General features: G+C 41.4%; 3 protein-coding genes across 5 annotated transcripts; 2 read left to right on the top strand and 1 right to left on the bottom strand.

Annotated features, from left to right (window-relative positions):
* Positions 1-1449: 1449 nt before the first annotated feature.
* On the top strand, positions 1450-11361 carry HSP90B1 (heat shock protein 90 beta family member 1). Its single transcript, XM_054275616.1, has 18 exons — positions 1450-1558; positions 2019-2118; positions 2700-2841; positions 2934-3050; positions 3418-3749; positions 4680-4791; positions 5492-5611; positions 6194-6310; positions 7024-7161; positions 7248-7325; positions 7408-7473; positions 7725-7994; positions 8204-8449; positions 8736-8872; positions 9255-9333; positions 9429-9584; positions 10128-10226; positions 11087-11361. Exons 1-18 carry the CDS (start codon positions 1510-1512, stop codon positions 11114-11116), a joined length of 2388 nt encoding a protein of 795 aa, XP_054131591.1. The 5' UTR covers positions 1450-1509; the 3' UTR covers positions 11117-11361.
* Positions 11362-14707: 3346 nt separating this feature from the next.
* Positions 14708-16741, bottom strand: LOC128936160 (ubiquinol-cytochrome-c reductase complex assembly factor 6). The gene is made up of 2 exons (XM_054274907.1): positions 16515-16741; positions 14708-14892 (listed from the first exon to the last, which is right to left on the bottom strand). Exons 1-2 carry the CDS (start codon positions 16668-16670, stop codon positions 14797-14799), a joined length of 252 nt encoding a protein of 83 aa, XP_054130882.1. The 5' UTR covers positions 16671-16741; the 3' UTR covers positions 14708-14796.
* TDG (thymine DNA glycosylase) lies at positions 16687-26672 on the top strand. Of its 3 annotated transcripts, none has more exons than XM_054274886.1 (10): positions 16687-16753; positions 19181-19329; positions 20116-20345; positions 20818-20887; positions 21467-21602; positions 21682-21764; positions 21844-21938; positions 23420-23591; positions 23868-23996; positions 24492-26672. In XM_054274886.1, the coding sequence occupies exons 2-10, from the start codon at positions 19236-19238 to the stop codon at positions 24629-24631; spliced, it is 1149 nt and encodes a 382-aa protein (XP_054130861.1). In that variant the 5' UTR covers positions 16687-16753; positions 19181-19235; the 3' UTR covers positions 24632-26672. The 3 variants fall into 3 exon arrangements, with proteins under 3 accessions (XP_054130861.1, XP_054130853.1, XP_054130845.1); XM_054274878.1 differs by lacking the exon at positions 16687-16753 and adding an exon at positions 16857-16982 and having other exon boundaries at positions 24495-26672; XM_054274870.1 differs by lacking the exon at positions 16687-16753 and adding an exon at positions 16858-16982.
* Positions 26673-26721: the final 49 nt, after the last annotated feature.

Below are 26721 nucleotides of genomic sequence, written 5' to 3'. Positions count from 1 at the left end.
AAGAATTGGAGTAAAGTTCCATAAACATTAGTTATCAGGAGAACAGAAAGGTACAAGATTGAGTTTTAGAGTTTAAAAAAAAAATCTATCTGGCCCATTGTAAAACTAAAGATGATAAACATATTTTTGCCAAGACTTTCAGCTACTGATAGACTAAGCTCTGTTTGTGAAATTGTCAACACAGTGAGGGCTTTTATTTTTTGCCTTGGACATTGCCGGTCAATCTCTTTCAAATACATTCCTCTCCAAGTACAAAGTTCATCACTTGCAAGTTTGCTTTTTTGGTATTCGGTGGTTTTTTTCCCCCAGTCTAGAGTTAAACATGTAAGACGAAACAGGTGACTGGCACATGCAAGCCTGGGCAGACTTCTTCAGAGTGATGAGGAGGGTTGTAAGTTACTTCAAGTCGCTTATTAACATAAGCTGTTAACAGCGGTGCATTGTAGAAGTTGCACAGGCTGCATTTCATGTCCCAAGCTGCAACCCCTGCCAGGGACACTGGAAATGCATGGGAAAGGTGTCTGGAGCAGCAGGGCTCCCTTTTAGCGTGCCACAGATCGCAATTGCCCTCACACTGACCGTGCCCGGCAGGGTGGCACTGGGGCGGCAGGTCCCGAGTCCCCTCACACCACAGGCGGCTGCTGGAGCCGCCACTCCCCGGGGAGAAGAGAGGGCCGCGGGTGGATAAACAAAGGCTCCCAAGGTAGGCTAAGGAGCGCTAATGAGCTCCCGGGAGAATGGCTGCCCTGACGAGCGCTGGAAACCGGAAGACAGAAACCTGCCGCACAAGGACAACAGCGGGGCCGTCAGGAGCACACAGCCATGGCAGGGGGCGCTACGGAACATCGACAGCGCGAACTACAGCTCCCGACATGCAATGCGCAGAAAGGCGCATGCGGCCCCCGGCGTTCCCGCCTCTACTCGGTGGGGCGGACAGCAGGACTCGTCAGCGCCTCCCTGCCCCTGCCGGCAGCTACGGCGGCCCAGGCCTGGTTCTGCTCCCGCTGCTCGGCCCAGCTGGTTATGACTCAAATCATTACTTTTAGCTCTTCTCGGCACTCGGGAGTGCCGCCGCGACCGGATGAGCATCCCGGGCGTCCCCGGAAGCGGTCGGAGGCGGTGTTTCGCGCTTTGTGCCGCCGTTAAACACCGCGCATCGTTCATTGCAGTGCCGCGCGGGGCCACGCTGGCCACGCCCCCCCGCGCAAGCCATCGGCCGAGCGCTGCTCCGCCCGCCAATGGGCGCCGGCCACGCTCCGACAGCAGGAAACCGCACATGGAAAGTTACGATTGGCGGCGCCAGTCGAAAGCCCCGCCCTTCAGAGCTCTCCATTGGCTGCGTGTTTGGCGTGGTGCGCTGCTATTGGGCCGAATGGCGCGGTCCCCCCCACCCGGGAGTTGATAAGGCGGAGGGGGAGGGCTGCGGGCGCTCCAGTGGAATCGGCGGCTGCGCGGGGTGGATTCCGGGGCGGCGGCGGCGGGGGCTCTTCTCTTGTCACTACGGCCGCCATGAAGTCGGTCTGGGGGCTCGCTCTGGCGTGTGTGCTGCTCCTGGCCGGTGAGCGCCTGCGGGTTTCTAGAAGGTTCTGGCGGAGGGGTGTCTGGGCCCCGGCCAACAGGCCCAACCCCCCCCCCCCCCCCGCTGTTTGCTGGGATGAGGGGGACGGAGGCCGCCGAGGGGAGGTAGGGTCTCCGGCGGGACCCCTCAGTCTGCCCTACGGGGAGGGAAGCGATGCTCGAGCCCTCGCATGCCCTGCCCGGGCCTGGCCCTCTCCGGAGATGGGGCGGCGGGGGGGAGGGGGCTGCGCCACTCTTGCGCTATCACGGGCGAGGGCGGAGGGTAGGAGGGGGCCTCCCCCTGCCTATCTCCCGTGTCTCCGGTTGGGCTGAACTCTCCTAGGGAGGGGGATTTGAGGCGCAGCGCTGAGCCTGAAGGCGTGGGGAGGGGTAAGCGAAGAAGTTGGGCAGTGCGTAGTGTGGGGATCGGGCTCAGAACGCTGGTTTCCTTGTTTTCCCAGTGTCGGTCAGAGCCGATGAGGTGGATGTGGATGGGACTGTGGAAGATGACTTGGGCAAAAGCAGAGAAGGGTCTCGAACGGATGATGAAGTTGTTCAGAGGTTGGTACCCGGGGCGCTCTGATTTTGAATGGGTCAGTTTGAGCACCAGTAATGCCTCAAGTAAGGGGTGAACGCTGTTCGAAAGAGAGACCCAGTCAGCTGGGGGAAATAAAACGTTCCTGTCAAGACTGTTTCCTTCTAAATAAAAATGAGCTTGAGAACTTGGATTCAGAAAAGTTCAACTTGTTTTTATAGAGTATCGATAACTGTTAATTTGGGTTTTTTCGTGCACATCATAAATCATGTCAGTTTAGTGCCTGTGGATGAAATAGCTCTGTGCCCATGAAATGCCTCACCCCTGTGAGGTGTACCACATGCTGAGGATTGCAGTAGCTTTAAGACTACCAGTATTATTCCCTGAATCTTTTATTAAAAATGTCTTACTTGCAAGCATGAATTTTCAGTCAAGTTTTTGGATTATGGTAATGTAGTTGAGGATTGCTGCTCTTGCACCTGACTCATGTGATCATGTAATTTTGTACTGCATCAGTAGTTAAGTGTTATTGCTGCTGCTTCGTGATTAAATTAGTCTTGCTGTTTGTGGATGGGACTCCTTGATAGGTTTTTCACTGTCTTAACAGAGAGGAAGAAGCTATCCAGCTAGATGGCCTAAATGCATCCCAGATCAAAGAAATCAGAGAAAAATCTGAGAAGTTTGCATTTCAAGCAGAAGTGAACAGAATGATGAAGCTAATTATCAATTCTTTATATAAAAATAAAGAGGTTAGTGCCTTCATCTTCATATCATGTTAGAATTTTGGGAGGTGTGTGTCTGTTTCTCTCCTGCCATTCCTGACTACTGGTTCCTATTTCAGATTTTCCTGCGGGAACTTATTTCAAATGCATCAGATGCTTTAGATAAGATACGGTTGATATCATTAACTGATGAAAATGCTCTTGCTGGCAATGAGGAACTTACAGTCAAAATCAAGGTAAGAAGGATTAGATACAAACATACCTTTTAAAGAAGTGGTGGAAGAATGTAAAAATACGCTCCATCGTTAAATTTCTTTTTTTGGCTTAATACTGATGCAAATTAAAACTAGAACCACATGAGGACCCTTGCAATTAACTCTACCAAAGACTACTCCTCTTCTAGTGGTAAAGATATGTTTCTGGTTTTATAAAGAGCAGCTGAAGTATTGGACTGCTTTGAAGGAGAGTCTTCCTCATTTCTATAGTTACTGCAGATTCAGTTTATTGTAGCTCGTCATGTTTGAATACCTACTATGTACCAAGTTTCCTTGGCATGTACTAAAAATCACAGTGAAGTCAAACTGCATTTTTGTCTTTTTTCAGTGTGATAAAGAGAAGAACATGCTTCATGTTACAGACACGGGTATTGGCATGACAAAGGAGGAGTTAGTTAAAAACCTGGGTACCATTGCAAAGTCTGGTACAAGTGAATTCTTAAACAAGATGACTGAAATGCAGGATGATAGCCAGTCAACATCTGAGTTAATTGGCCAGTTTGGTGTTGGCTTTTATTCTGCTTTCTTAGTAGCAGACAGAGTTATTGTCACATCAAAACACAATAATGATACTCAGCATATTTGGGAGTCAGATTCAAATGAATTCTCAGTGATCAATGACCCAAGAGGGAACACCTTAGGACGTGGCACAACCATAACGTAAGTATTAAGTTTCTTTAGTCTTAAAATAAAAAAGGTCGTGTGGGTACACTTTGCTTACTGGAATAAGCGAGTGACTTTAGCTTTGTGACTGATTGACTTCTTGTAATACAGCTTTATTCAGTTTAATAGAAATATGCAAAATACAAACTGAATCCAAAAATAAATGTAGTAATGTAGTTTATGTTCTGTTAGATGAGCTAACAAAGCTGTGAATGTCTTTACAACTGTCAGCAAGTAATTCCAGACAGTTCAGCTCCCTTCAGGCTCATTCTGGCCTGGCAAAACCTATACAGGGGCTGTAGAGCTTTGCTTGGAATCTGGCTGCTTTTTATATATCAGTGAGGCTAGTCTGATGCAAAGTTCAAACTGGAGGTAGTTTGCTAGTCCTATTCTCTTTGCTTTCATGAGTAGGTAAATTTATTTGGCCTGGATTTAGAGGATGTCTTTCTGGAGGAGGCACTCAGTGTGAAAAAGTTGATCTTGATGCTCTAGTTTTGAAGTAAAGCCCATGGGGGTGCATCAAGATCCTGATAAGTATCAATATGATTTGATGTTTGCATTTAAACTTTTGAATATTGTGTTCTGCCTCAGTCAGTGAAAGCAATTGCTGGTTGAGTAAGAATTGCGTTTTTTAAGAGCTACTTGTAGCTGAACTAATAAAAAAGCTCACTTGCGTAAATCTGAATTGCTACGGCTGCAGCAAAAATCACAGATTGTTCTGAGGTGGGACCCACAGTGATCATCAAGTCCAGCTCTTAAATGAATGATCCCATATGTGGATCAACCCTCACTCTTGGTTATTAGCACCATGCTCTGGTTCAGTTGGTCGATCTCAGAGGCATAAGAAATGTATATTCTGCTATAAAACTGTCAAATACTTGTCCAGCACTTAAAAGGGTTTGGTTTTGTTTGGTTTTTTTTCTTAAGCCTTGTCTTGAAGGAGGAAGCATCTGATTACCTTGAGCTGGACACAGTTAAAAATCTAGTGAAGAAATACTCCCAGTTCATAAACTTCCCCATATATGTGTGGAGCAGCAAGGTAAGTGTATTTAACTGAGCGTTGTTCAGTATAAGGTTTGGTTAAGATCTTCATGGCCAGATCTTTCATGAAGGCTGAGGGCCTGCCATAGAGCTGCTTCTTGTGCAGTTTCTAAAACTCTTCTGTTCCTGACTCTTTTGGCTACTATTTTACTAGGGAGTTTTCTTTTGTTTGTTAGTTTTTTTTTTTTTTCAAATGCTGGTCTGTTGCTAAAATCACAAACTTGATAGGAACTTGGTTTTATTCTGATTCAAACAATTTTACCAAAGAAAAAACACTGCTAATTAATATAAGGATCTTTGTTCCACTGGCTTTGGTAGATGGAAGCTCTGTTAAGTTTTCAAGCAGAGCCATAGCTAGATACCCTTCTATAAGAAACAGGGCAGTGTCTTAGATTTTAAGCTTGTTGTGATGTTTTCTTAGTGTAGCACCAACTTAAAATCCACCAAGTCTCTGATAAGCATTATGTGTAAAGCATTGAGAAACTTAAATTTGAGTGTGGTGATCTCCCAGTGTATTGAAGGGAAGTATGTATTAATGAAAAAGTAACTGAAAAATATTAGTTGTAGAAAAGTTTGCTACAGACAAGTAGCAGAAATCAGGCTAGTGCTGGGAAAGATTAAACTGTTTGAGGGAATACTACAACATACCTGGTAGGAAGTCAAGGTCTTCAAATCTCCACCTGTGGTTGTCTCTTTAGACAGAGACTGTTGAAGAACCCATTGAAGAGGAGGAAGCAAAGGAGAAAGAAGAAGAAGAAACAGATGATGAAGCAGCAGTTGAAGAAGAGGAGGAAGAAAAGAAACCAAAAACTAAGAAGGTGAGCTTTGTTAGCCTTGGTGTCTTGTAGCTCACGTCAGATAGTAATTTTCCTAGGTAGTCTTGCAGAGGTGCATTTCAGTAGTGTGTGCTTTCAAGGAGCAAATCCTTTTAATGTAAGATGGTAGGAGAGAAGGTTTTAAATGAAACAGACTAGGTAGAAGTCAGGCAGATGATTGGCAGTAGCCTTGTGAAGCTGTGGTCACAGCTAATTATAAGTACTGGCATGAATTGCTGGAAATGGTAGTGGAATTCTGTAACCTGATGCTCTTGATAAGTTTAAATTTAAACATACTCCGCTGGGAAGATTTTTCCAGAGTAACATTAGAACAGAAGTGCTGGTGCTTAGTGAATGTGTTAAATGAACACGGAACACACTACATTGTAGACTAAAGTTTTGTTCCCATGTGTTGCACTAGTGTGTATGCTTAAAATGAGAATGTCCAGGTCATTGCATAATTTTGAGAGCATGTTTGGGATTTTTACATGCTATTTTATGTTTTGCTTCAGTGGAGTACATTTAATTGGCCTAACCTGAAGTAAAGAATGAGTCTTTTTAATACTATTGTGTTTATTTACCTAGGTTGAAAAGACTGTCTGGGATTGGGAGCTCATGAATGACATAAAACCAATCTGGCAGAGACCATCTAAAGAAGTTGAAGAAGATGAATACAAAGCTTTTTACAAAACCTTTTCCAAGGTAAACTCTGGGCTTCAAGATAATTCCAAAGCAAGAGGCTTGCTATAGTATCTCTTGCTATGTAAATAAAAGTAAGTGCTTATAGAATGGGTTATTTCAGAAGAATTAATTAGTTGTCATCAGTAGATGGAACTGCAGAGAGCTTGGAAGGTATAACATCTCAGTCAGGAATTAATCTTTTTTCCAGAGAGAAGATACTGCCATCTGAGTGTTGATTAGTCTAGGTTTGTATATTATGTTGCAGCTCATGGGGAGCTTACTGATGTGTTTAAATGTTACAGGGAAATTTGTATTTAGTCTGAGAGTTGTGCTGTTTGTTGCATGTGGTGGAAGAAAGAAGGAGACAGTTTCTTAGAAGTGTTGTCTTTGTATCATACAGTGTAACGCGCAACTTGAGAGTATCTTAACTGTGGTATGATGATAACACTATTGGTTATTGTCCTGTTGGCAACTTTTTCGTGACTAGCTTATTAAAATCCAGCAAAACTTGAGAGTGGTCTCCAGGAGGGTTACTTAGGAAAGCTATTTTTACATGAGTAACTCAGCTCTTGTAACTTAAACTTCTGTGTCCATGATAGACTCTTGCAAAGCATAGCTACCTGGGTTAGTTGTAAAATAATTGCACTTATTTGCCAAACTCTTTCTTATTATTGGAAACTTATTAATTCACTGGTATTTTCCCCATGTTAATTGAAAGTGTTTTCTCTTCACAGGAGCATGATGACCCGATGGCATACATCCACTTCACTGCTGAAGGGGAAGTCACTTTCAAATCCATCTTGTTTGTTCCTAATTCTGCTCCACGTGGACTGTTTGATGAATATGGATCCAAAAAAAGTGATTTCATTAAGGTAGGACACAAAAGTGTGTGGGTATGGTTTTGTGGAAAAGCAAAAACCCCAAAGTAACTTGGGTGCTCTCTGCTCTTGTAATTTAGCTGTATGTTCGAAGAGTGTTCATCACTGATGACTTCCATGACATGATGCCCAAGTATCTTAACTTTGTTAAGGGTGTTGTAAGTATTATAAATATTACTTTAATCTTTTTTTTAGCTTCAGATATTGTCAGATATACTGAAAATTTTGTTTCTTAATTAGGTGGATTCTGATGATCTTCCTTTGAATGTATCCCGTGAAACACTTCAGCAGCATAAATTGTTAAAGGTAAGCTAATTGGTTTTAAATTCCTTCATTGTAAGCACAACAGCAGCAAAGTTTAGGAGACTTAATAGCTTGATGAATTTTGTTGCATGGCTCTGAAATTAATGTGAAGGAAACTCAGTTATTGCTGTTTACAGATTACTTGTCTATTTCAGATCAGGGATACAAAGTGGAATTTGTATTGAAGTAAGGTTGCATTGAGGGCTATTCAAAATACTTATTGTTGTAACTCAGTATTACTGCTTTTTTTTTAGGTGATCAGAAAGAAACTTGTTCGCAAAACTCTTGATATGATCAAGAAAATTGCAGAGGAAAAATACAACGACACATTCTGGAAAGAGTTTGGCACTAATGTGAAGCTTGGTGTTATTGAGGATCACTCCAATCGTACCCGGCTCGCTAAACTTCTGCGCTTCCAGTCGTCTCATCATGAAAGTAACCTCACAAGCCTTGATCAGTATGTGGAAAGAATGAAAGAGAAGCAAGACAAAATCTATTTCATGGCTGGTGCCAGCAGAAAGGAGGTGTGTAAGAGTGAAAGAAAGAGGGAAGGAGTACAGTATATTATAGCTTGTCATCTTAGTACCATAGATGTTATGAATTGTCTATTTACTGTAAATGTGGAGACTCTATATTTATGTTACTACTGCAGTATTTGCCAGATAGTTGTACAGGTTTTCGTAGCTGCTATTACAAATGCAGTTAAACTGATGTCTTAAATGTTTCATCCTAGGCTGAGTCCTCACCATTTGTTGAGCGTTTGCTGAAAAAGGGCTATGAAGTGATCTATCTGACTGAACCTGTGGATGAATACTGTATTCAGGCTTTGCCAGAGTTCGATGGTAAGAGGTTTCAGAATGTAGCAAAAGAAGGAGTTAAGTTTGAAGAAAGTGAAAAGTCTAAAGAGAGTCGGGAAGCCTTGGAAAAGGAATTTGAGCCCCTCTTAAACTGGATGAAAGACAAAGCTCTCAAAGACAAGGTAAAATATTGTGTTATATGTAGTGATTATTTTTATTTGTCATACTTGCTACAACATACCTTGCAGATTATTTGAGCACAGACTTGACAGTAGCTTCTCTGTCTTCATGGGTGAATCTTTATGGATAACATCTTTATTCAGGAAGATAAAGAGTTAGAATGTCACCTTAGACATTTTCCAGAGATTCTTGAATTGACAGGGAAGTGCGAGTTATTTACTTTATTAAGTATAAGCTATTAGCTCTGAGAACTAACATTAGGGTGTTTTGGGGTTTTTTTCTTTACAGATTGAGAAAGCTATGCTATCTCAACGTTTAACCCAATCTCCATGTGCTCTTGTGGCTAGTCAGTATGGATGGTCTGGTAACATGGAAAGAATCATGAAGGCTCAAGCTTACCAGACTGGGAAGGATATATCTACAAAGTAAGCTTCCAGTACTATAGTAGCAGACAAGAAATGGCTTGGTGTGCCCAGTAACAAGCTTCTGCCCAGTTCAAATGATCCTGGGTGTTTTTAAGGTCATTTTACAACCAAGTTAGTCTCCATTATAGCCTTAAATTGTTATTTTCAAGCCCAGTATGTAAAACTGCCTGGTGAGCAAGACTCATTGGTGGCATGTGGTATCTGCCATTTGTTGGCAAAAGATGAACTTAGTAACTGGAATGCTTTTTATAGTTGCACTAGTATTAAAGGAGGGGGGGATTTCACTTGTTACTGTGACTGTAACCAGTGCATGTAGATTTAAGATCTCATTGGGTCCTGTATTTTGAAACTTAGCACTTAGTGCTGTAATTTCTCATCTCAGTTATTATGCCAGCCAAAAGAAGACATTTGAAATTAACCCCAGGCATCCACTGATCAAGGACATGCTGAGGAGAGTCAAGGTAAATAAATACAGTAGTGAAACATTGGCTGACTTGGTTGCATATAACCTGCTTTAACAGGTCTCTCTTGATTTTCTGGTATTCTTCCATGTTAGGAAAATGAAGATGACAAAACTCTTTCAGATCTTGCAGTGGTATTGTTTGAAACTGCAACTCTGAGATCAGGATATATGTTGCCGGACACTAAGGAATATGGGGACAGAATAGAAAGGATGCTTCGTTTGAGTTTAAACATTGACCTGGATGCAAAGGTTAGTTTGTCTTCCACTTGGACTGATAATTGACCTACTGTTGCTCCTTCTTAAAAAGTGCAGCTGCTTCATTCACTTGCATAAAATGAAATGTATCCAGCTTCCTGCAGTTAAGTGGGCCACCAAAAGTCCAGCCATGAATCTGTACTTAAAGCTCATGTTCTCCTTCCTTGCTCTTCTTTGTAGCTGCTTGAGATTCTGCTATTTCATTAAGCTTCTTAAGCATATTCCTGTCCTTAGTCAAGTGCTGGCTCTACAGGAGTAAACTAGGCACACAGGCCTTTGGCTCCAGTCTCTATAATGAGGAGAAATTCCTAAGTGGGTACAAGTAATACAGGTTCTCCTAATGCTGTGCAAGAACTTCTGCTGGCTGTTTTGCTGGAGTGGAGCAGTGCTAAACAGATTTTACTTTTTCTTTCAGGTAGCTGGTGGCAAATGTTAGGAAATAATAGTGAATACTTCCATAGCCTGTATTTAGCTAGTGCACAACTAATTAAACAACCTAAGCAAGTAAAGCAAATTGCTTGTGACCTTTGTGTACAGGTGGATGAGGAACCTGAAGAGCCTGAAGATGCACCTGAGGAGGCAGAGCAGGATGAAGAGGAACTGGATGCTGATGCTGAGGGCAGTGATACACAGAAGGTAGGGTCTCAGGTTTGATGCTTTCTTGCCAATATTTATGTGCACCTTAATCTGTGGATGCTACCTGGCAATAAAGTTCACTTTGCCTTTCATGACACTAGATGTTAGTGTCAGGTGTTCCAGGCATTTCTTGGAGGGGGAAGAAAACTGCAGAACAAATTTATTATTAAACTAGTATTTTGAAAAGATGACACTGAGGTATGTTCAAAGCTGGAGCTGAGTTAAGCTTTAGAGATGGTAACGGTGCCCTGTGGCAAGAAAAGGGTAGCAAATCCTCTAGTAAAGATAATTATCCATGGTACTTCCACAGCTTGTGGGCAAAAACATGAACAGTTGTTTGTAATTGTGTAATTTTAAATGCTTATGATACAGGCTTGGAACAACATTCCAGACAATACCATTGCTTCTGAACAGTTCACCTGTCATGTGAAGTCAGCCTTCACTTAGCTCATGGCTGCAGTTTTAATTATGTCTTGATGATATGCTGAACTCCTCTAATACCATAGCTTCTTAATAGTACTAACTTGTAAAGTTGCTATGAGGTCCCAACTGGGCCTGCTTTCTTGGGTTGCTTTTGGAAGAGACCTGCAAGATGATACCCTGTGACTAGTGCAAATATATAGATTACAGCAATGTAATTTCCTACTGTTAAATGTCAGATTAGGTAAGAATAAATTTGAGAAACAGTATTTATTGTACTATACCTACTTAATTTTGATGCCACTGCTGTTATGTTTGCATAGCAGGATAATCTAATGTGCAGTGACAGTAATAAAAAATTCTGTTCTTCTGGGGCAGTTCTTGTAACCTTTTTCCACTTTCCAAAAGTAATATTCTAATTCTCTTTTTTGTCTTCACAGGAATCCACAGATGTGAAAGATGAACTGTAAACTACACTCAACTACTGTCCTGCATTGGGGGGTTAGGAGGGAATGTGAATTAGATTGTTTTGGTTTTTTCCACTGTAAAATGTTGATGGGTGGTATGGGGTTTTAAGGGTAAAGGAGATCTTTTTTTTTAAGTTCACTTTTCTAAAAACATTCCTCATGAATGTAAATTTGTATTATTTAACTGACATGGTGTCAAATCTTGTCATGTACAAAATAAAATGTTCCCAAACACCACCAACTCTAAATTTATACATAGCAAGCTGATTTTGTGGGCTGGCAGAAAGAAATGAAGGTATGGTCCTGGGTGTTCAGGTCGTCTGTGCAAACAGGCTGTTTGTTGGCAATACTTGGGCCTTCCTATGCTGGCACAGCCACACCTATTTGTCGCATCTGCCTGTGGCTGGGATTTATATTTCCAAACCTGCTGTGCTGCTTAAATACAAATACACCTGGGAGCTGAGAGCTGTACTGAACTTGCTAATTGAAATAAGACTTCGAGTTAGGTATCTTCTGCAAGCCTGAGAAAGAGGAGATTGGATGTTTAAAAATAGCATTGGAAATGAAGCTGACAGCTTGTGCTGGATTCTGACTTGACTCCATAGGATAGGCAGCAGGAGCTTTACAGATGAGGGGAGGAAAAAACATTTCCTTTCATTTACTATGTGGACAACTACCACCAGAACTGTCTTACTACCTACGAGCTGGTACCATCCTGCATGGCACTTAGAAACCCTGCCTTTGACTTGTGTAGCTACAGCAGTTCTGTTTTCTACAAGCTTTTTTAAAGGTGGAAGTTCTTTTCACATACTCTTAATGCTGTTACTCCTAAATGTTTTCACTCTTGTTCTTGGTCTCTTATGGCAAAGCACTGTAGTTACTTAATGTTACTGAAGCTAAATCTGGTTAGTTTTTGACATGTTGAGCTTCCAATCATTATGTTAGCTTTACATAGTGGTTGGATGAAGCACTACATTTTTTCACTAGTGCCTCTACTTGAAAGCATCTTCACAGACTTGGTAGAAAGTGTTTACAGTGAGGATTTTGGGGGATTTTGCAGTGAGGATTTGGGTTTTGGTTTTTTTTTCCTTCTTCTGTGGAAGAAGGATGTAGGTGTGGTGCTTCTGCACAGTGATTCTACTTAAGAACCGATCTTTGCTGTTTTGTTAACAGAAGTTCTTAGAAGTTACAAGTTTCTGCAGCCTGAGGCAAGAAAAGCTTTCTTACTAGGTGAGGGCACTAAATACTGACCTGAAGCACTTGCTTTCCATTTACTAAGCTTCTGTATTGCCCAAAATATGCCATGTATGAGTGTGATTGTTGTGTCAGGATTTTAGAGTTGAAGTCTGAGATGTCAGGGAAAGGGAGCTTAGTTGGGGGGGGGTGGGTTCTGAAGGGAGTCTGGAGGGGTGGGAGGCTCTGGTTTCTGCTCACTGCAGTGGTATCCTAGAGAAAAGCCTTTTTGTTACTGGCCCGGCCTGAGTGGCCTAACACGAGTTTCAGCAGCTGGCACTGTCAGTTTTAGAAGCAGCCTTTAGCACTGTTACTAAATGGCAGAAAGGGCCTATCCCCTTACTTTAGGAGTGAAACTTTGTGCTCTGTAGCAATCAACCTCCTAAAGTATCACTTATTTTCAGTGATACACTCAGAAATGTAACATTACTACCTACATCTCTCCATTTGACTTCTGAGTTAATAAAGGTTGCTCCCACCTCCTGTATGATTCGGAAGTTTAGTTTGCCTAACAAACTAAAGGGGAAGGGTGGCCTCCTCCAGTATTTTTAATATGTAAGTTACTTGTAGATTTAAGCAAACCTAGTTCTGTTGTATAGCTGAAATTCTCATTGCTTTGGTTGGTTTGAGGGTGACAAAACTGATTAAATTTCAGAAATAATAAAGAGCATACTTGAGAGTTATGCTTTCTGCCTCTTCATATACTCCAGCTGACAATATCATGTGCAACATAGCTGTGGTCCAGCGGCTTTCTCTACAAGCTGCTGTGACAAGTGTTGTCATTAATAAGCACAAAATGCACTTGTAAGTTGCCTTTTTTTTTTTTTTTTGTCAGCTCTGAAGCAAAATGGTGGCAGTAGTGGAAGTGTCACTCAGCACTGTTTCTTTCAGTGCTGCAGTTATGCTGATTCTGGGGTTGTCACCTCTGCTGTTAAAACTGGGTGCTATTCTGAGATGGGCACTAATGAGGACATTTCTCTCAGTGCTAGAAAAGGCAGAGCTCCCTGTTGCTCAGTTTCTAGTAGCAGCAGGATACACTTAGAAATCCTAGCCTAATTAGTAGAAGCTTCCCTCTGCAGCCTTAAGATCTGAAAAACCTTTAGAAAATAGAGAAAAATGCATCTTGCATGTCAGAAATCAACAACATAAGAGGTGATAATCAGACAAAGTGTGAGGGCTGGTGAATGCTGGCTTGTTAAAGGGATCATCAAAAAACTGCTGTTCATGCCCCAGTTAGAACAGAAACAAAATACTGAACTGTCCCATTTTCTCTCCAATAAACTTTATCTTCTGCTGAACTAGAAGGTTGACAATCTCAGCTTTGTTTAGATGCAGTAAAGGAAAAAGTCTTTTCACTGGAAGTCAATCTATTAAGATTTTTTCATTGATAGATTTTATTTGGGCTTAACATCTGTGTTTTACCAGAGCCTCTCTCTCACTGCCTGCTGTCATTAATAGAGATGCCTGAGAGGATGTGATTTAGTTATATAAAAAGTGCACACATGGGCATACAAGAGCAGGAGGGGAGCTCATCCCACCAATAGCTGTAAAACTTGGTGAGAGCAGACACATACACATGCATAAGAACTATAAACCTTTTTTCCTAGGAAAACCACTCCAGCTTACGTAGGCACAAATAAAATAATAGCTTCATAGCGAGAACTGATGTAAATGTAGCACTTACTGTGATAATTTCTGGATCCCTCTGCTCTTACAAGACTTCCAAGTACTTTGGCAGTAGGAATTAGGGAGCTTTTTTGTTTCCTTACTGGGTAATGTGTCAGACTCTGTTTTTACATGTTAAACTTAAGGGACAACTGAGGATGAAGTCTGCACTTTGTCCTGGCACCTTTCTCAAGTGAAACAATCCCAAACTTCCCAAGCTCTATGTACCATTCAAAACTGGGTTGTTGAGCCACCTTCACAGGATGGTGACTGAATCTTAAAGTTCCTGGTGCAAGAGTGTTGTGGTAATTCTATTTCCAAACTGAAAGGTAAACCTGCACTTTCTATTTCAGAGTTTTGCATATTTACAGCTATCAAAAGCAACCATAGACAGATGAAGATGCCCAAATGGAGCAAAAACAAATCTGATTTCAGTGTAATCTGCCCCATTTTAACTGAGATGACCAAACGGTAAGATTCCAGCCTTACAGTGGACCAAAGCAGATTTCCTGTCAGTGATACATCTGTGTCATGGTTTGATGCCTTATTCTGAAGTATACTTAAAATGTAATCCAGATTTATGAACTCACAAGCATTTTGGCACACAACTGATGGGACAGCATTCACTGTATGTTTGTTTTTATTGCTACCTGCAACTCTGCTCAAAGGAAAGCAAAGACACATGCATGACAGGAGCACAGTATTTCACATATGTATTTCTGGAACTTAAATAGTTGGATAAATATTTTATCAGTTCTAGTTTTCACAACAAAAATAAACTCTGGTCAGTGTTGTGAAGTCTGAACTTCGCTTGATCTTTCTTTTAGACCCAACAGTTCAGTTCTCAGTTCTCCAGGCTTAGGAGGTATTTCAGGTATGCTCTATTAAAAACAGAGAAAGACATCAATGTTGTGGCAGAGGAAAAACTAAACTCCCAAAACAGTAAATGAGCTTACTCTGCAAGAGCATGACAGCTAAACTGTGATTTTACCACCCTCTTTTCTGAGAATATAATTCCTACATGCAAAACACCTTATGAATTATTACCTTTTTGAAACTTGACTTATTTTATAGTAGCAAAATACAATTTGGAGGAAAAAAAAAACCAAGATAAAAGGAAGAACAGACAGTTTGTTTTAAAGGATCAAAGCTTATTTTTGCCATTAAAGTGAGTTTGGTAAAGATAATTGATAAATACATCAGAATTCTAGCACAGCTGAAGTTTCCTCACATACTCTTGGTGATAGAAGAAAATGTTTCACTGCTTCTACTGCCCTGATTTAGAGATAAGGCACTGAAACTGGAGTTAAAATTTTAAAAAGGTACCAGATAACATGACATTTCAAGAACTGCACCTCTTCAAAATTCATGCTACTTAAGAGATATAGATCATTTGATCATTCTGAATAAATATGTCGATTTGCCAGTAATGAAGGCTACAGTAGAGACTACTAAAACACAGAAATTCTGATGTATTTATCAATGACTGAAGCATCATTGCTTCAATTTTGACCTGACAGCTCAAGCATGGTAATTTTTTAAACTTGTTTCCCATTTGAAAGTAGCCCAGAGAATTAAAAAACCCAAGAAGAATATGTGAGCAGAAGGATGAGAGAAAGCTTTCAAGTCAGACCTCCAGGAGGCTAAACTAAACTATTACTATTCCTAGTGGATGATCTCATTTAGAGTTTAATTCTGTGACTGCCATTTTTACATCCTCATCTGTCATTATTTCTAATGTTAACTTTTGGTCATCTTCATTTCCACTACTGGAGGAAATAAAGTCTATTTTAAATCTAGTACAGCGCCTTCTTGCCACTTTTGCACACACTTTTCAAAACCCAGCTTCCCACAGCAGAGACCCTTTCTCGACGTGGTATTATGTCCACAGAGTCACAGTCACAGCATTGTTAAGAGTTGGAAGATCATCCTCTGGAGATCATCCAGTCCTAGCCCCCTTTCAAGAAGGGTCACCTAGAGCAGATCACACACGAATGTGTTCAGGTGGGTTGGAATGTGTCTAGGGAGGGAGCCTCCATGACCTCCGTGGACAGGCTGTTCCAGTGCTCTACCATCCTCAATGGAAAGAAGTTCTTCCTCATATTAAGGTGGAACTCCTTATGGTTTAGTTTATGGCCCTTGCTCCTCATCCTGTCGCTGGTCACCACTGAAAACAGTCTGGCACCACTCTCCTGGCACCCACCTCTGAGGTATTTATAAACATTAATGAGATCCCCTCTCAATCGTCTCTCCCAAGAGACGCCGCAGACGCTGCATCATCTTCGTGACCCTTCACTGGACCCGCTCCAGCAGTTCCTAGTCTTTCTTGTACTGAGCAGCCCAGAACCGGCCACAATGAAATCCTGGCGGCCTGGCCAATGCCTCTGTAGAGGCTGATCTCTGCCCACCGCCAGGCCAGAGAGCTCCCCGAGGCACAGCCTCTCCAGCACACCCTCCATCCCGCACACACCCTACCAGCGACTGGGACCCTCCCAGCACTTACAAGGTCAGGCCTGTAGTACCTGTGCACGACCTCGGCCCCCGCGAACATGGCCAGCATGCTGGCCGCCAGCGCCCGCAGATAGGTGGGCCACGGCGCGCCGGCGGGCATGGCTGCGGGGGCGGGGCCTGTGCATAGACCGCGCCGGACGTGCGTCATCCCCGGTGCCGTCAGGAGGGGGAACGGAACAGGGAAGAGGGTGCGAAGGCCCGCCCTTACCGGGGAGTATCGCGTCCGGCGGGGTGAGTCCCGACACATCGCCCGCACCTCGGCTCGGCCGCCGGCCGCCCCCTCATGCCCCCCGCCCGGGGCGGCCGCGGCCCCGCCCTGCGCCCCCATTGGCCGGCATGGTCACGTGAGCGGGGCGCCCGGCGGGTCAGTGGGATCGTAGGGGCAGCCGGCGGTGACGACCGTGGCGACAGCGACGGGCCCGGCGGGCGCGCCCGGCATGGAGGGCCCGCAGCTGGGCAGGTACCGGCGGGCCGCCGCAGCCGCTCTCGGGTCTCGCGGTGGGGATCACCCATTGTCCTTCTCCTTCCCCGCATCCCACGGGAAGCCGGGGCCGCCCTGTGGCGGCTGCCTTCCCTGGGCACAAAGAGGGAGGAAAGGCGCTCCCGGGGCTCTGAGGCTCCGGGCCCGCGGCTGGGGGAGCGCGGCGGCCCTAGGGAGCGTGGGCGCGATCGTGTCTCTGCCCCGAAAGGGATTTGAAAATTACTTAATACCTGGTTTTGTTGCAGTGAGCATATATTTTTCTTTTACCTTTTTCTTTTTTTCCTTTGTTTTTAGCGCGAACGGAAGGGGAGGGGCGGGGAGAGGAAAAAATAATGAACTGAAGGGAGGGGAGAGGAACAAATCACTACCTTTTCATGGTGATACTAAAAGTACTTAATTAAATGTTCTGTAATATGTATACATCAATACAAAAAAATATTTCTGAACCCACGCAAGAAATCTGGCCTAAAGTATATACAAATCTGAAAATCAGCTCTTTTTTGGTTCGTTAACTGTACAAGTATTTTAAATAAAATGGAACTCTTCTAGCAGAGGGTTTAAAGTATTCCCTGTACTCAAAAAATCTCCTATAGCTTTGTTAGGCAACTTTCCTGGAATCTGACAGATGTATGTTCATATTCTCCTTGTTTCAGGATAGATATCTGGGTTAAAATTAGTGTCTTGATCACAAGACTGTGGGTTTCTTAAAAATCCAGTGTGTAGTAGGGACTGGTCCCTCCTTTTGAGAAATTTAAAATCAGAATCATTTAGGTTTGATAAGACCTCTAAAATTGTCGAATCCAGCCATTAACACAGCACTGCCAAGCCCACCACTAAACCCTGTCCATAAATTTACACATCTGCAACATATTTTAAATACCTCCAGTGTGGTGACTCTGGGCAGTTCCCTGGGCAGCCTATTCCAATAGTTGACAAGCCTTTCCTTGAAGAAATTTGTCCTAATATCCAATCTAAACCTACCCTGGCACAATATGAGGTAATTTCCCCTTGTCTTGTCACTTGTTGCTTGAGACCAACCCAGCTTCAACCTCTTTTCAACCTTCCTTATCATTGTGGAAAATGATAAGGTCACCCCTGAATTTCCTTTTCTTCAGGGTAAACACCCCCAGCTCCCTCAGCTGCTCCAGACCTTTCCCCAGATCTGTTGCCTTTCTCTGGGCATGCTCCAGCACCTTCCTGTAGTGAAAGGCCCAAAACTGAACATAGGGCTCAAGATGTGCCACAAGCAGTGCCAAGTCCAGGGGGACAATCCCTGCCCTGGTCCCGCTGGCCGCACTATTGCTAACACAGGATGCCATTGGCCTTCTTGGACAAATATCTCTATATCTAAAAATTATTTGGTGTTTTTAATTATAGCTCTGAGATGATAAAATTATTTCCTGAAAATCTACTGTTCACCAAGTCCTTGCTATGTATTTGTGAGGCAGTAGAAGCTATGGACAAGAAGGTGGCTGTGTAGATAGAAGGGAGTGACAGAATAAAGTAGAAATGGGTGTGAGGGTTGTATATGACTAATAAATGTGTGGAGAGAGAGAACTGTCTATGGAAAAATGTCTTTATGTGTGAACACTGCCATATGGAATAAGTGCAATACTTGTGTTGGGATCCAGTCTGTGATAGCAGGACAACATCTGCCACACAATTTGTTAAAGCTGTTTAATAATCTGCATAGTGGCAAATCCTGTGTGTATTCTTAATACTTTATAGCCCTGAATGATTCATCCATTCTGTATCTTATCAGATCAAGGAACTGACACCACATAAAAAAGATCTAAAATTTAGGGAACTTCTGGAAGCCCAGAGATCTTTAGCTCAACATGCGTTATAAATTGTTGGTCTGTTTGATAGACAGTTTGCTTTGGAAATATGTGCTACTGTGATTTGACAAAAAAAAAGAAAAGATAAAAGCTCTATTCTGCCCTTACGAATGTGTCCACATCATAGCAATTACAGGAGAACTGTGATGTTAATGTTGGGGTTAACTGATACCAGCTAAGCAGCCAGACTGCTTTGATGTTGTGGGTTAACAGAGTCATCAGAGCATGTAAGTGCAGTACATGCCAGCCTTGATAAAGTTTGACCTTTACATTCTGTTTGGTACATCGGTAAGTTTCTAAATTGTTGATAAATTATTTCTTTCTTTCTTCCTCTCTAAGATACTGTGCGTATCTTCAGCAAGCTCAAGCATTTTACTCATTTCCATTCCATCAGATGATGACTGCAGTGCCCAGCATGGAAATGATGACTGAGCAGCCAACTCTAGAGGGCATTCCAGAGCCAAACATTGCTCAGGAGCCTCCAAAAGGTAGCTTGACTGGGCTGTGCGAGTGTGCTGAAGTGAGAGTGAGTGATTGGGAAAAAAATATTGCTCTTAAATTGCTTCCTTGGACCTATTGGATTTCCTTTCCTTGATGGTCACTGCAGAAGTATTGATTAATTGTATTCTTTAAGAAACATGTTCTAACAGACAATTAAAAGAGAGGAAGTAAATGGATGTGAATATATGCACATTGTTCAGTCTCACATAATTGTCTTGCTCCAAGAAAAGTAGATTTTTTTTTTTCCATAGGTAAATGCATTATCTTTGCTGAAGTAGTGGGTTTTAGTATTGTGTTAGAGAAGGTTTTTTTAAGATTCTGGCTTCAAAATACCTATTTTTTAAAACTTTCTGCAAGAGAAGTACAGTATAATTTATTTGAAATATTTTTGTTTGAATGGTTGCTTAGTTTGTGTAGTAATCACAGGTAGGGAATTGGTTACTAAGAATTGTTTTGTATAGTGTGGCTTATTTAAATAAAGACTTACTGTTGGAAAGTGACACTTTCAGCTCAACATTATTAATGAACATAGAGAGAGAGAGAGCAATCTCTGGGTGGTCATGTCATGGCCAGTGCCTGTGCTGCCTGAATCTCTAAACTTTTAAGAGCCAGAAGATGAGAAAGCTTCAGGTGTGTTGCTTAAATTAATGAATTTTGAAGGTAAATTTACCTCTTTGCCTTCTCCTTGTGTCCATACATTTAGCTGAGTCTATTTGAATATCCACACTGCAACATGGGAAATGTACAAAAAGAGTATTTGTTGTGTGTTTCAGAAGTTAAAAAAGGGGGAAGGAAAAGAAAAGCCAAAGCAACTGAGCCAAAGCAACCCAAAAAGCCTGCTGCTAAAAAAGAAAAACCAGCCAAGTCCAAAGGCAAACAAGAGAAGATCACAGATACTTTTAAAGTCAAAAGAAAAGTGGACCGTTTTAATGGTGTATCTGAAGCTGAACTTCTGACCAAGACTTTGCCTGATATTTTGACCTTTGATCTGGATATTGTGATAGTGAGTAATTCAATTTCAAGATTAGGTAGAAAAGTCCTGTATTTACTTGTTATGATTTATATTCTTTCTGCCTACTCATCTATATTGCTTATATGGCAAGATCTTGCAAGATAAAGTACATAAACTTTCCTGTGTGTAGAGCTGCTTTGCATTTTATGTTACAACTTAGTCCTAATTTCTGAGGAATCTAAGGCTCATGTTTAGTACAGATTCATGAGAGCCCATAACTCAGTGCTTTATTTCCTGGAAGCTCTGCACCCTCTGAGCTGCTCTTTTGACCTTGCACATCTGAATGAGGCACTGCTGCAAAATTGTCAGGTTTTTTAAAAAATTATGGAAGGTGCCATTAATACATTTTTGTTTATTAACAGTAACTTTGTGAGAATTGAATAAGCATCCTTACTGTAACTTGATTAAATTCTTGACTAGCAAGCCATGTTGTCATTGTTAAAATGGACTGCTGTCTTTGTAGATTGGCATAAACCCTGGCCTGATGGCAGCTTACAAAGGACATCATTACCCAGGACCTGGAAACCATTTTTGTACGTTTTTGTTTTTCTTTTTTCTTTTAGCATTTGCAGAACTTTATTAGAACTTGTGGCATTTTAACTAAACTGGTTTGTTTTTTGTTTTTCTCCTGGGTTTTGGTTTGTTGGTTTTTGGGTATTTTTTCTTCAAAGAGGGATTTTTGTATGCTAAATATGAGTTCAAGACAGCAAGTTCTGTCAGAGAGGCCCAGTGAAAGGAGAAGCAATGGCAAATTGTCAAAGAAAGCTGACACATAGTATTTGCCACACTCTTTCCCCCCAAATCCATATTGATCGCTGCTTAAATGAATCACAAAATCTAAAGCTCTGTACTGAGCTTCTAGAATAAAAGACTGGTTTGCCTGATCATGATAAGGAATTCCTGTTCACTGGGGCCTTTGGAAGAGGTAAAGTAATATTGACTACTTTAAAACTTTCTGGATAGGTCAGTAGTCTTCCCAAATTAACTGATACTTTGTTAAAATAGATTCTTCCTTTAGCATTCCAGTAGTGCAGTCGTCAAGTGGAATTTTTTGGCTCTGTTTTCTTTTCCTTGGAAAAAGGTAAATGCATATCTGTCTTCCTACTTCACAGGGAAGTGTCTGTTCATGTCTGGTCTAAGTAATGAACAGCTGACCCACATGGATGACCACACCTTGCCACATAAATATGGGATTGGATTTACAAACATGGTTGAAAGGACAACACCTGGAAGCAAAGACCTCTCCAGGTAAGACAATAAAAGGAAATATCAGGCTTGTTATTGAATTAATAGTTGTGATTATAATTTTGAGTATTTTGTCTTTTAGCAAAGAGTTTCGGGAAGGAGGGAGAATTCTGATGCAGAAGCTACAAAAGTATAAACCTCGTATAGCAGCTTTTAATGGAAAATGTGAGGAACTTATACTTTTAAATGAATCTTTTTCTGCTGGTAGCTTTTTTTTTTCACTTATCCTATATTTTCATTTTAGGTATTTATGAAATTTTTAGTAAAGAAGTTTTTGGAATTAAAGTTAAGAACTTGGAATTTGGACTGCAGCCACACAAAGTGCCAGATACAGAAACTGTAAGTATTGAGACTGAGAAACAAAATTAGGGCACTCCATATTGATTATTTTAAAATTAATTAAATCTCAGGCTTTGCACACACTTAGGATTACACCAGTCTGACCAGAGTATAAGAGGTGTGAAAGGTTTTTACTTAGAGAAAGGGGAGTAGTGCAGTTTTTGGACACATCTTTAATGCAGCTTCTTCAGCCTTGCAGACTTCTTTTGAGAAATGGCTTGTTATGGTTCGTAGGTTGGTGCATTCTCTGAGGACTGCATAAAATACAAGTAACACGTGCCTGCTTTTATGATAATTTTCATCTGATCCCGTGTCCAATTCCCTGGGTATTTGTATTACTGGATTTTGATACTGACCGTAACCATGCAGTGCCACAGTGGGGGAGAAAGAACAGCAAGTCCATCCTTATGCTACTGCACGTGACCCTTCAACATTGCTGGATCTGGGCATGCCCAAGCTTTTCTGTCAGACTGGGTCTCCTTAACTTCCTGCAGTTTGAAGTTAAATTGGATGCTTAAGATAAAACAAGCAATTTGATGAAGAGTGCATTAGTCATAGAACTCTAATGCTGGAAAATATCTCAAGAGACCAGCTATGTATCATTAATAATTGGATTGTTTAATGTGTTCTTATAAATAAGTTTGAGCAAAGGCGATTACACTGCTTGCCAAGGTAGCTTATTCTAAAGCTTCATTATCTTGTCAGTTCAAAAATTTGGATTGTTTTTCTTCTTATTTCTATCCTCAATTACCTGTGCTGCAAGTTTCAGCTGCCTTTCTCTAAAGGTGGAAGTGTTGCCATTAGAGCCTGAAGAATCATTGGATAAAATATTTTCTCCTTAGGTAGCCCTTAAGGACTTCTACAGTAGATGCATTTGTAAGAAAAATAATCCCCTTTACTGGCACTTGTTCATAAAGACTGCATGATAATAGAAGTATTGAATACAGTTTGTTTTTCTTGAACTAACTTGATATCTTTAGTTAGGGTTATAGGCAGAGGTAGAAACACTGAAGCTGGCTCCAACCGCACTAACAACAATTTCACACCCTGGTTTACATCATGCAGATGCACTTCGCCAATAGGCCAGGCTAATTAACCTGTGCTGCTTCCCTCACTGCTTTGGGATCTTTGCTTGCTATCATGTACTCCTTTATGCCCTGGCTCAGAGCTCTGCTTGTTCAGGGAGTTCTGGAGTGTGCTCTGCTCTCTTTTAACGCACATGTTGTTGCTTCTCCTGCAGCACATAAATAACTGGTGAAAATTGTGCTCACTTAGCAGCTGGTAATCAGCCTTGCCTTCAGGGCAAGACAGATGGCTAGCCAAGAAAAATGAAAACTCATTTTAGCCCCTTCCACAACCACCTGTGGCATTAGTTGAAATTTGTACAAATAGTTAGAACAGTTAAGTTGTTCTGAATGCACTAAGTATTAACTCATAGCTCAGGGATCAGTAACGCTTTTTTTCTTGGTCTTTGTCTCAAGCTCTGCTACGTTATGCCATCTTCCAGTGCAAGATGTGCTCAGTTTCCTCGGGCACAAGATAAAGTCCATTATTACATTAAGCTGAAAGACTTAAGGGATCAACTGAAAGGCATCGCACCCAACATGGAGGTCCAGGAGGTGCAGTACACATTTGACTTGCAACTTGCACAAGGTATTGTTTTTATTTTGTTAACACTTCATTAAAACATAATGTAGTGTACAATACTAGCAGTTTCCCAAGCAGAAAGAAATAAAGAATTTTTTAATGGGGAGATGTGATTCACTAAACTGTGTGGTATAGAATTATAGATTCTGTTCTCTGTAGTACAGCCTACATTTTTTAAGGAGAGCAGGTAGAATCTTGTACAATTTGTGGCTTTTCTGATAAAAGTCCTCTTTGATAATTTTTATTCTAAATATTAATGCTTGAGCTGTTCTGTTTGTCCAGAGGATGCTAAAAAGATGGCTGTCAAAGAAGAAAAGTATGACCCAGGCTATGAAGCAGCGTATGGAGGAGCTTACTGTGACCGTGCACTGTATGACACTGACCAGTGCAGCTTGTCTTCAAATGGAACTGGTAAAGTGCTTGGGGCATTCAGTCTGCAGCCATTGCTGGGGAACAAAGAGCCTGTGGTGTCAACTGCTGTTACAGGGCTTGCAAGGGTCTTTCAGGGGTGAAGAGATAGATGAGATTGTTGACTTCATGATCAGAAAGCTGGATTTATTGATTTATGATATATGTTACATTAAAACTATACTAAAAGGAATAGAGAGAAAAGTTCAGAAGCTTGCTATCCTAAGAATAGAAAAGGACAAGAATAAACAAAGGAGCTCTCTCTGATTCTGTCCCAGAGAGAGCTCGGCCTTTGATTGGCCCTTAATTGTACACATCCAACATGGGCCAATCACAGGTGCACCTGTTGCATTCCACAGCAGCAGGTAACCATTGTTTACATTCCCCTTCTGGGGCCTCAGCTTCCCAGAAGGGGGAAAAATCCTAAAGAAAGGATTTTTCACAAAAGATGTCTGTGACAAACTGCCTTTAAAAATTGTGTGATTTTTGTTTGTTCAGCAGGAAGCAATCCACAGTACTGCAAAGGCTCGTCCTTCAGTGAGGTTCCTAACGGACAGTGGATGACACAGTCCTTTGCAGACCAGATTCCAGAGTTCAATGCTGGCATGACACAAGAAAAGGAAGGAAGCAGCATGTAGGAGCTGTTTCTTCTTGGCTATGCACACATGCTGCAGTTTTAATGCAGTGATCAAGATTGGTACCTCAGTTCTCCAACTGAAGCATCTGAATAGTATTTTATTTCCCCTAGTTATTTTATTGTAGTCCAAAGTAAGTGTGTGGTAGGCTGAAATCCATGAACTAGATAATTTTAAGGAACTGTCCAAACTTTTTTTAAAAAGTTAGCCCCTTTTTGTATATGAGTTTTATATTTAACGTATACCATTTCTTCCAGTTTTAACAAATTGCTTTCTCATTTGTGAAGATTTCTTCATTTTATTAATTTTATTCCATAAATGGCAACGTGGTAGGAACAGCAGCAGTATACTTTTTACTGATGCCTCAATATTTGGATATCTCTTAGTACTTTTACATCCAGAGGAGAAAATGGAAAATGTACCCTTACCTTGTGTGAAACAGTGTTTTTAATCATGCATGGTTAAGGAAATAGCGCTTTTTAAGCCTGCCTTTTACCGTCTTAAAAAGCATAGAAAGTTGTGTTCTGCAGCTATGGGTGCTGTCTTCTGGGTGGGATGAGAGAGCTCTGTCTGTTCAGTTAGTGTACCATAATTGGGGATGAAGGGAGTGAAGACATCATCTCAAGTCACAACACTGGGGAGGAAAACTTGTGTCACACAGGACAGGGCCTAAATATTCTAGCTGAGATCTCTTAGGATAAGGTTTCTCTACCACTCCATCTCTTTCCCCCTTAAATTCCAATGTAAGGAACTAGAATTGCTTTTATTAAAAAAGCAAAAACAAAGAGCAGTGGTAGTTCTTGAATTCTGTGGTATTTAATCCCCATCATTTCCATAAAGTTAGTCCCTTTGCCTGACCTTTAGCAGGAGACAACCCCTTTGAATGAGACAGAGAACTGAAAGACTGCTTTGTCTTTAAAAGTCATGTACAGCTATGTTATTTACATCATGTACAATTAGCACTGGGTGAAATAGATTTGCAGTTTAGCAGTTTTTAACATTAAGCTCTCTTCAATCTGTCCTACCTTAGAGGGTCTTCCCTTTATTCCACTTAAAAGTTAAAAACGCTAAGTTGAATACAGGGACAGCTGTTCCATGAATAAGTTGTCTGTAGAAACTATAACTCTCTTCTGAGGAACTTGCCTAAATTATACACATTTTTGGCCAATATTGGTGACTGAGAAAACAAAAAATTCATCCTGGTGCCTAACTCTCATCTTCTTTCCTTCTTTTATCATGTGAGGAAAAGATGAAGTAAAAGCAATAAGCTGATGAAAACACTAAAGTTTTGATAATCATGTGACATTTGGTGCTTCACATACTTGAAAACAGACACAAACAGTATCTCCACACTCCATGCTGGTCAGAGATTCCTGTACCAGTATGATTTATCCTCTCTTCACAGCTAGTGACATTTGTCAGTTGTGTGTAACTGGTTAATGTAGGTTCTAATCCTGCTGTAACACCTCTTACAGAGATCACATACTGTCAGCCTGTTGTGAGGCAGGCGTGTTTACAGTTTCTTCCCAAATTATGTGGGTTAATTCTGAAAATCTTCAATCGAGTGAGTGTGCATTATGATTCTGATTGTATTTATTAGCTGCAGCAAAAAGCTATTCCACATATTGTCAGAAAGGTATAGGATTTGTCTTGTCTGTTATTTAAAGTGTACTGAAGCATGTATTGCTGTTTACATGGATGTTTTCCTGCAGGTGCTTGAAGTATCTTGCATCAGGGATTTGTTTAAATTTAGTTTTATTTTCAATAAAATTAGAAGCATGAAATTAGCACTGCTGTGTATGTAGCACAGTAGGATGTAACTCCTGAAAGGCTATCCTGTTTGATTGGAAGGAAAAGGTCTCTTCCTTAATGGAATCACCCACTTGGTTATCTGGATACAAAAGACAGTTAAGTGTACAATGACTATTCCACTAAATACTGCAGTTCTGTGTCCTTCCTCAAAACTGGTGCTCTTTTTGTTACAGTGATACAGAAGTTCTTAATTTGTCTTAAATCTATCAATAAAATTGGGAATTGTACTTCAGTGTATTGGAATGTATTTGGATCTTGATAGGATGTGTTATACACAGAGA

This window comes from Melozone crissalis, unplaced genomic scaffold (assembly GCF_028551555.1).
Source record: "Melozone crissalis strain CALT ecotype California unplaced genomic scaffold, PUWL_Pcris_2 ptg000004l_1, whole genome shotgun sequence".
NCBI lineage: Eukaryota > Metazoa > Chordata > Aves > Passeriformes > Passerellidae > Melozone > Melozone crissalis.
The sequence above is the reverse complement of the archived record's forward strand: the minus strand, read 5'-3'. Positions and strand labels throughout refer to the sequence as shown.